This window comes from Fulmarus glacialis, unplaced genomic scaffold, assembly GCF_000690835.1.
Source record: "Fulmarus glacialis isolate BGI_N327 unplaced genomic scaffold, ASM69083v1 scaffold2316, whole genome shotgun sequence".
NCBI lineage: Eukaryota > Metazoa > Chordata > Aves > Procellariiformes > Procellariidae > Fulmarus > Fulmarus glacialis.
In genome coordinates this window covers 20,743-29,308 of record NW_009216043.1, presented here as the reverse complement: position 1 = coordinate 29,308, position 8,566 = coordinate 20,743, and the positions used below count along the sequence as shown (strand labels likewise).

General features: G+C 40.3%; 1 protein-coding gene across 1 annotated transcript in view; it reads left to right on the top strand.

The window, feature by feature from the left end:
* Positions 1-212: 212 nt before the first annotated feature.
* Positions 213-8,566, top strand: part of DAPP1 (dual adaptor of phosphotyrosine and 3-phosphoinositides) — a 22,153-nt gene continuing 13,799 nt past the window's right edge. The window contains exons 1-2 of the mRNA XM_009579130.1: positions 213-250; positions 8,302-8,424. Of these exons, the coding sequence (XP_009577425.1) occupies positions 213-250; positions 8,302-8,424 (161 nt within the window). The remainder of the gene's footprint in view (positions 251-8,301; positions 8,425-8,566) is intronic.

Sequence of the window (8,566 nt, the reverse complement as noted above, 5' to 3'; positions counted from 1 at the left end):
TCAGGCTTCAGGAGTAAGAGCAGTGGCTGGTTCGCAGTTGTTATGAGGATGTCATCCTTACTCAAAAGCAAAACCCAAGGAGCAAAAAGGAAGGCCGAAGGTTGCAAAAGACTTTGCTCCCTGTCCGATGTGACTCGCCCATTTTGTCTGCCAGTTAGTTTTACTTTTTACAGGGGGAAGGCTTGGGTTACTTTTTCACTGGCAGCATTGCCATGGGCAAGAAGAAACACGGGCTGGAGGAGCAGCACAGGTGGGCACAGGGAAGACAGAGGGGGAAGGATCGGTGGCAGCAAAGCGAACAGGAGGCAAAGCAGGAGAAAGACCAGTGAAGATACTGACAAAGCAAAAACGCTCTGGTGTCACTTCTGCATTCAAAAAGAATAGATGAAAGAAGTAAAGGTTTTTTGCTTCTTGAGTACTTATGGATAAGGACCAACTCATTGTTTATGTTTGTGATTAATTCACTTAGTGAAGAAATTGGAGTTCAAAAAAGGGACTTGGAATTACTATCTCCACACTGCTGATACTTTCCCTTATTTAGAAGAACCTGTTAATGCAATGCCTGTTACTGAAGCATCTAACAAATATGAAATCAAGTAAAGTCACTTTGCAGTGGTACCCAGAGTGAACATTATATACTTTTCCTTTACATCTGTAACGTTACGCTCATCCTAAAAAAGTATTTACAGAAGGAAAAAAAAAGTTGCAGCTGCTGTGGGAAGCATGATTCCCAATTACCAGACTTTTATTCATTTAGACTATATGGCCTGAGTTGATTTATGCCAGTAACCTGTGCCTATAAAGAGCCTCGCTGATTGGCAAGGAGTTTGTCCTTACAGATGATCTTGTAGGACTGCAGCCTGATGTGGTACCTGATGTGGTACCAGTGAGAAGGAAAGACTACAAATGAGAAGGCTACAAATAAGCATTTTTAAAGCTGTAGCTTCTTTATTTTATTTCCACTTCAATGGAAAACCTAAACTTTTCACCCTACCACAAAATACTAAGCATCTCCTTCAGGGCAGTGTGTTGAGTTAAATGCATTAAAGGTGAATAAGCAATGCCAAGCAAAGATTCCCTTCAAATCATTAAACAAAGCCCTTTTTTTTTTTCGGCTAGTACTAAACCCACTTTTTTGTTTGTTTGTTTTTTTCTAAAGAGGAAAAAAGTCCTCACACACCAAACATTCTTGTAGCATAGTCTAAAAGATCTCTTAATGTAAATACTTTTTCAGCTGGAAGAAGTAGGTGTGTCACTCTCCAGACCGTAACATTAAATTGTCAGCCACCACAAGGGTTTTTTATCCTAAACTTAGTCCCTGATGCTATCACAGTGCTGAGCTCCCCTTACACCTGTAGTAAGTAGTCTCTAGCACAACTGAGACCTAGTTCTGGTGAGGAATATATGTCATTGCCGTAGTAAAGATCAACAGAGACAAGGGTCATTCAAATGAGGAGCAACTTTGACATTCACGTACCTTTGGAGGGGGGGCGGAATTTGAAGCAGATTATTTTAGAGCTTCCACTTTACTGTGCAAGAAGTTGGAGAAGGTCCGAAGAAGTGTGAAATGGGAAGGACTTTTTCTTTACTTTTAAGAGAGGTTGGGTACTGAGGTAGTTTACCAGGTCAGCTGGTCATCAAATGGAAAGTTGACAGCAATGTTGACAGCATAAAACCTATCTGACTCTCTGCTAGGGTTGGAGGACCTGGTATTTGCTGGACTGTTCTAGATTAATGCTCCTGTAATTACACTGAGAATATTGGAGCTGGTGAAAGCAAGGCAGTAGGGAGGGAGGAAAAAAAAAAAATCAATATATACAAAACCCGTCTTTATTTTACCCCTGCTCTAGAGGTATCCCATCTGTCACATAAAAAAGATCAAGAAACAAGATTTAACAATCCCAGTTGTCATCAGGGACAATCACAGTCACTGAAAGATCTAGATATATCTACAACTGTTTATCAGATTTGATTTTTTTTTTTCCCAGAGCCTCAGTATTTGTAAAGATGGACTTTCTGACCTTGTATATTACAATAGAAGAAAGCAAGAGTGACGGGTTTGGCTTTTTTTTTTTCTAATACTGTTTCATTCAGTCTGAGGGAAGATGGTGGCTTATATTTATTAGGAGAGTTTGGGTGGTCAAACAAGAGTTCAAAGTGATAATTCAGATTACTGTCAGCTTCATTGTCAAGGTGTTTATAGGTGGAACTAATGCCTAATGAAAAGGAAGATCAAAATCAGAACACGTTGTTAAGAACGTGTTACCCCAGTCATAACTTCTTCCCTAAATCTACCAAAATATTTAAAAGGGAGCACTGAAGCTTGTCAAAAGAGACATAAGCATCTTGGTTTAAAGGAAAAGGAAACTGACATCGTGAGTCTTCTTTGAAGGTCTCTTTGGCTATTGCTGGAGTCAGCTCTTTTTCCAATTGCATTTATTGCTGTCACTGCTAGAAGGACAGCCTGCACACTGCGGTGTGAAACTCCTGTAGCTGATAATGTATAATGTGAGTTTGGGGAATTCCACATTGCAGTTCACGTTTATTTGCGCAAGAGATGAGAATGTGGAATATCTCGTCATCTGAGTAATTACAGGCTGGTCTGGTAACACAGCTTCCGTCCCAAAACAGCATAGCTTGGGTGACACTGTCTTTGGAGGTGAAAGGAACGGGCCAAGAGGAAACAAGTTTTTGTAGCATTTTTCCTTTTGTAGTCTAAGCGTTCTTTGTCATCCCTTGCAGCACAGCTTTTATGTTCCTCCAGCTCCAGGTTTGACAATACCATGACAGATGGTATTTGTAAGACTGAACAATTCACTTCATGCTTAGTTTTAGTAACAGAAGAAAAATTAGGCCACAGGCCTAGATCAGATGATAAAATTGGGGAATTGAGGAACTTGTATGACTGGGACAGGGCAAATGGTCATAAGAATTTTTTTTCTTCATCTATATTTCTAATGTAAACAAGGGCAAAATTACAACAGCTAGAAAGTGGGCAAAAGAAATGGGTGAAAATCAGAACAAAGGCAGTTGAGAGAAGGGGGAGAGAAAATGGAAGTGAAAAGCAGAAGCTGAACTAGTGAAAGCCTACAGTTAGAAGACATGAACTTTAAGGCTGGATACACTGATGTTACTTCCTCATATTTCTATTTTTAAATTATTTTTCCTATGAAATGGCACCCTTGTATTCCAATAAAGTACTTTACATAGGTGTGTGATTAAGTGTTTCAGTGTGGCACATTGAAGATGTCTAATAAATACCAATTTTGGTTGTGTGCCACCTATAACTTCTGTCTTAGCATTCTCGCCCTTTTGTAGATTCTCTAGAGTTCTGTCAACGCATGCACCATTAAAAACATTGCCAAAACTTCACTATTACTGGTGTGAGGTACACAGAGCCCTTTGCGACTTTCAGATGATAGGTAATGCTTCTAGGGTTTGATATTAGGGAAAAAGTTAAAAAAAAAAACTTGACAGATATGATCTGGAAGTTGCTGAAATCCAGCACGCGGAGAATAGAGAACTAGTGAGGCTATTTTGTAGAGCATTTTTAGAGTACAGGCACGTGAAGAGCATTGCGTCCAGCCAAAGGAGGTAAGTCAGTGCTTTCCCGCTAACTCCATCAAGCAGTACAGTGTACTTACTCCTTTAACCAAAGACTGGGAATACATCTTTGAGGCTAGTATATAGTTTCAAAGTGTAAGAAAATTCAACTCGTTGTGGTAGATTTTTTTTTAATAAAATCTAGTGCAAAAAGTGCAAAACCTGCCAACATCTACCACCACAAAAAAAAAACAAACAACCATCCCAGGTAAATAACTGCTCTGAATAGTATTAGTGAAGTCCTACTGAGAGCACATCTGGACTGTCTCCCCCCCAGTGTGGATCTCCATTCCCTTTCAGAGGTGGACGAGAGATGAACTAGATTTGCTGTGTTTCTGCTTGGCTCCTGCAGCTCCTGCACCTCAGCCGAGGTGCTTTCCGTGGGGACAGTCACCCACCGAGGAGCACAAGCAGTATTGTACCTTCGGCAATAGAGGAGGGAGCTTCTGGGAAGAGAGCAGAGAGATCACCCAGCTGCATACTGAGAATCTCCTTCCTGCTTCAGAGAAGGAACTTTGAATTGCCTGACTCTTTACGAAAGCAAGCTAAACATGCACACAGTTTCTAACTCTTCCAGGCTATAACTATCTGAGAACATAATCTGATAAGGACACAAAAAATAAGCATGACCTCTGCCTACTGCATTTGTCTGATAGCTAGGCATACCTCAGAGTTATCACTCCAGACACTAAAAACAAATGGCAGTCAGAACTTCTAGCTGTGCTCTCTTCTGGCGCTAAGCTAGCTTTCATTTTTATGAGGAAGAAAAGCGAGTGTTTCTGCTGGGTGTTACACAGTTTGTACATGGAAATGGCTGAGAAGAGAATTATCCAAGTCACTCCACATTCATCCTTGGGGTAACCATGGATGAGCGTTTGTGTTCCTTGTATATTCTGGGATTGTTAAAAAGTTAATCCATCTGATCCAGCTACAGGTTTATTCACCAGCTCCTATCTACATAGGCGGAAATGTTTTGCAAAATACCCATATGGTTTCTTTGTCAACAGCATTATCAGAAATGACAGATGCCAAACCTAAGGGCTGCCTGATCTGCAGGGGACACAGAAATGAAGTTTCATTAACATTTTTCTTTGAAACATCTTGGATTGTTAAAGAAAAGAACAAATGAGCATTTTGCAGATGATGTTCTTACCTGAAGAGGGAGTTTCCCACCCCGAACATTGCTGTAACTTACTCCTGATATCACCACTGTGTAGGGAGGTCTAGCCACTGCATTAACTACACAGAGATCTTAACGAAGGAAGAGATTTTAACGCGAGTGTGTCCTATTCTGGAGTTGTGTTGATGAGCATAGTTACAGGGGTACGGCCGGCTGGCGTAGACATGGCTTGTACTGTGGCAGCCACCAGCTTACCCCACGGGGGAGCCCCACTGGTGACTGGGTGGGCAGATCCTTAGGGCAAGGCTGTATGCTCTCATGAGTTTTGGTTCTCTGGGGCGCTGTGTGTCTCATTTCTTTCTCCTCCTTCTTTTAACAGCAATGTCAGTAAAGCCCTTCCTACGCTGTCACCGATGCAATCTGATGTAAAGAATAGGCTGATTTCTGAAAATGCTTTATTTTCCAAAGAGAAACAGAGATAATCTCACTAGGGCTGCACGCCCATCTTAAGACATGCTTTCATGGGCCCAACAGACTCTTCCACTCTAAAGAGCAGGAAGAATAGCGTGGTCCTTCAACAACACGCACTGACAACACAAACATGCTTGCACGTATGGGATAAAGAGATTTAATGTAATTTAGGACAAAGTTAAAGTAACAAGAATGGATAAATAACAGCAATTATAAACTCTGAAACTGAGATCACTAGGCTCTATAAGTTGGGTCAAATAAAAATGACTTTTGGAAGGACCTTCAGAAACAGTCCAATATGCAAGACATCGTTCAAAATGAAAGAGTTAAGACAATTCCTTTTTGAAGGACTTGCTAGGGGCTTCAAACAGATGGGTGTTTGTAAAGCCTTTTGATTTCCTTAATTTCTTGTTTTAAGAAGGCAAGATGGTAGATATAGTATTATGTTTTCTATCAATAGTTTCCTCCCCCAGGTATCACTCAGAAGACAACCAAAACTTAAGCTAAAGGTGACTGCCCTTTCCAGTGTCTTGCTGAATGAGCCATGTCTCCCATCTTGATTTACCCGCAGATTGCAAACAACTGCCTAAAAGATTTTTTCTAAACAAGATAAATAGAAGGATTCCCACTCCGACAAATACTTAAATTCAACTGAAGTTGTCTAACCACAGGGCTGTTTGAGTTTCTTTTTAGTCCTGTTTACTTGTATTTGTGTCATCAGGCAGGCTTGATTGGGAGAGCAGACTATTTGCATAGGTGTGTATTTATTTACCTTCCTGGTGGACTATGTGCAAATGCTAATTTTTCCACAGCATTTTAAAATTTTACCTGTGTTCATGCAATTGGAACAAATTTTGAGTGACCGTTTTCACGGTGGAATATCCAAGTAACCTGACCTGTTTGAACCATCTGTGACAGTCAGGAGGAGGAAAAAAAAAAAAAGCTATGTATACCACAGTCACTTTGGCACTAAGATCTGTATTACTGTCTCACATCCACTTCTACTTTTTAAGCTGAGCAAGAGGAACATGGTAACATTTGAGGGATTTTTGTCTGAGACAGCATGTTTAGGCAAGAAGACTGGTGCAACCTTGTCAGCAAAGATTTAAAACTGCACTTTAAAACAACATTATTTTCCCAATTAAGTGGGTGAGTTTTTGGTGTTTATTTTTGGTTGTGGGTTTGTTGGTGTTGTGTGGTGGTTTTTTTTTTGCATAGTGGTAAAATTTCCTTTGTCACTGGCCTTTTATTTGTAAAGAGAAAGTAGATTTAAACACAACATTTTTTAAACTTATGTGACTTCTATTTTAAAATCTTAGTAAAAGGCTTTTTGGAAATAAGGTAAGCGCACTTACAAGCAACCTCAAACTGAATATGCCTCCTTTATGAAAATGACCATTTACAGATTTTCTCAATGTATGTTTCTTTTGCACAGAAGTGAGAGAAATAGCATTATGAAATTCTACCCAAAACACAACGTTGTCTTCTCAGCTGTAGGTCCAGCCAAGTGTGCATGCTGATATGATCCTCATCGCATCAGGACGGATCTGACCTTTGACTGTTACTTACTTGGGCAGTTAATCCCAAAGAGGATTTTGGCTAACAGGTGTTTCAGAGGATGACACTTTGATCTTTAAATATTCATTATTTTATTCTACTGTGTAGATAGTTCACGGAGCACGTTCTAGAGCCAAAGCAGCAATACCCTGCCTGTATTGAATTTCACATGGATCTTGTCTTCCATAGGGTTAACAGTCTGGAGTCTCTCATAAAGCAATTTATCAGTCAGCTGGCCTTTCAAATAGGCAGCCGTCTAAATTCAGAGTTAAAACTTTGTGTGAGATGCCAAGTCTAGTGGCAACTTGAAAAGAACAGATAAGGAGAAAGAGTATACAATTACAACTTGTTTCAGTTTGAAGACTGCCATGATACAAATGCCGGAAAATGCTGTGATCACACTTCTGCTTTCAGTCAAACTGTATTTCTCTGGCTGAAACAGTAATAGACTTTGACCCCAATACTACAGGCACACACGGTTTAAAGGACTCGGCACCACTCCGCATACAGACAAGGGGAAAAGTTTGCTCCCTGCAGAGCTGTGCCCTGGGTACAGCATCCCCTCCTCCTTCTGCACCAGAGGTTCTGGTGTGTGTATATAACTTATCGTTAATATCTGCACACAGTATGTCTTACAGGATCGGCACTCCTTTTATAGCTGTGGCTCTTTTTTGTGTTTGTCTCAGGATCATTTCTAATGAGATCCTTTTCTATTGAAAGAAATCAGGTGTTTCTATTGTGAATAATTCTGGATGGAAATGAAGCTGTAAACAACATTTCATGATCTTCTTTGCAGGATTTTTTTCTGTGGATTCCTTGTGGAATTTTTCATATAAAAAAATTAATGAAGTTAGTTTTAACTGAAGTTAAATGAAGCAGGCGTTTAGATGTTTTCCTGCATTGCTCAGACCACGTATGGCTGAGCAGCAACAATGGCGAGATTTCTTAAATTTTCACTTCAAATTCTGTCAGTTAATGTTGGTTCCTTCCTCTGTTCTTTCTTCCAAAAAGGTTATGCTTCAAATGAAAATTTTAAGCTTAGGCAAATGTGTTTAATTGCAGATCTTAGCAGTGCAGATGAACTGAGTTGTGGGAAATACAGAGTGTGGGAGGAGTTTAAGTGTTGCGTGTTTGCCCCAAAAGAGGAAGTGTACCAAAGCGTGTAGATATGTCAGGAAGCACAGATTCTGAAAATAGACAAAGGATCCTGCATACCCCCCAAAATTGCTTTCGCCTTATCAGCATAGACCTGGGTAAGTTGTTGCTCACGCAAGTAGAATTTGTAGGGTTTTTTAGATTCAGCAAACTGTCAGCTGTTTGTACACAACTTCGTAGTTAACAAAAAATAGTTTTCTGAGCGCATTGAAAGCAGCTGCTGAAAGGGGCACAGTTCTGTGTAACCTGTTGTGCCTGTGAGAAGGATGGTAACTCAAAATTGTAGCAGTGTTAATTGCAGTCCTTCCTCTTTCTCTAGCTTGGCTCCATAACACAGCAGAAGCTGTCAGTTAAGAGCTGAGCAAATGATGCTTTAACCCCTTGTGTCTTCCCAGGTGGTATCATGATAACCTTACCCGACACGCAGCAGAAGCACTGCTGCTTTCCAACGGGCAGGATGGAAGCTATCTCTTGAGGAAGAGTAATGAAAGGGAAGATTTGTACTCCCTCTCTGTAAGGTAGAGTATGGACAGAAGTGAATTTATCTAATGCCGCACAGCTAGCAGTTTTAAAATCTTCACTTACTCCCATGTTTGTTTGCACGTCTCATGCATTGAGATGACCTGCAGATTTTTTTCCTAGGGCTTGAACTATTTTAAT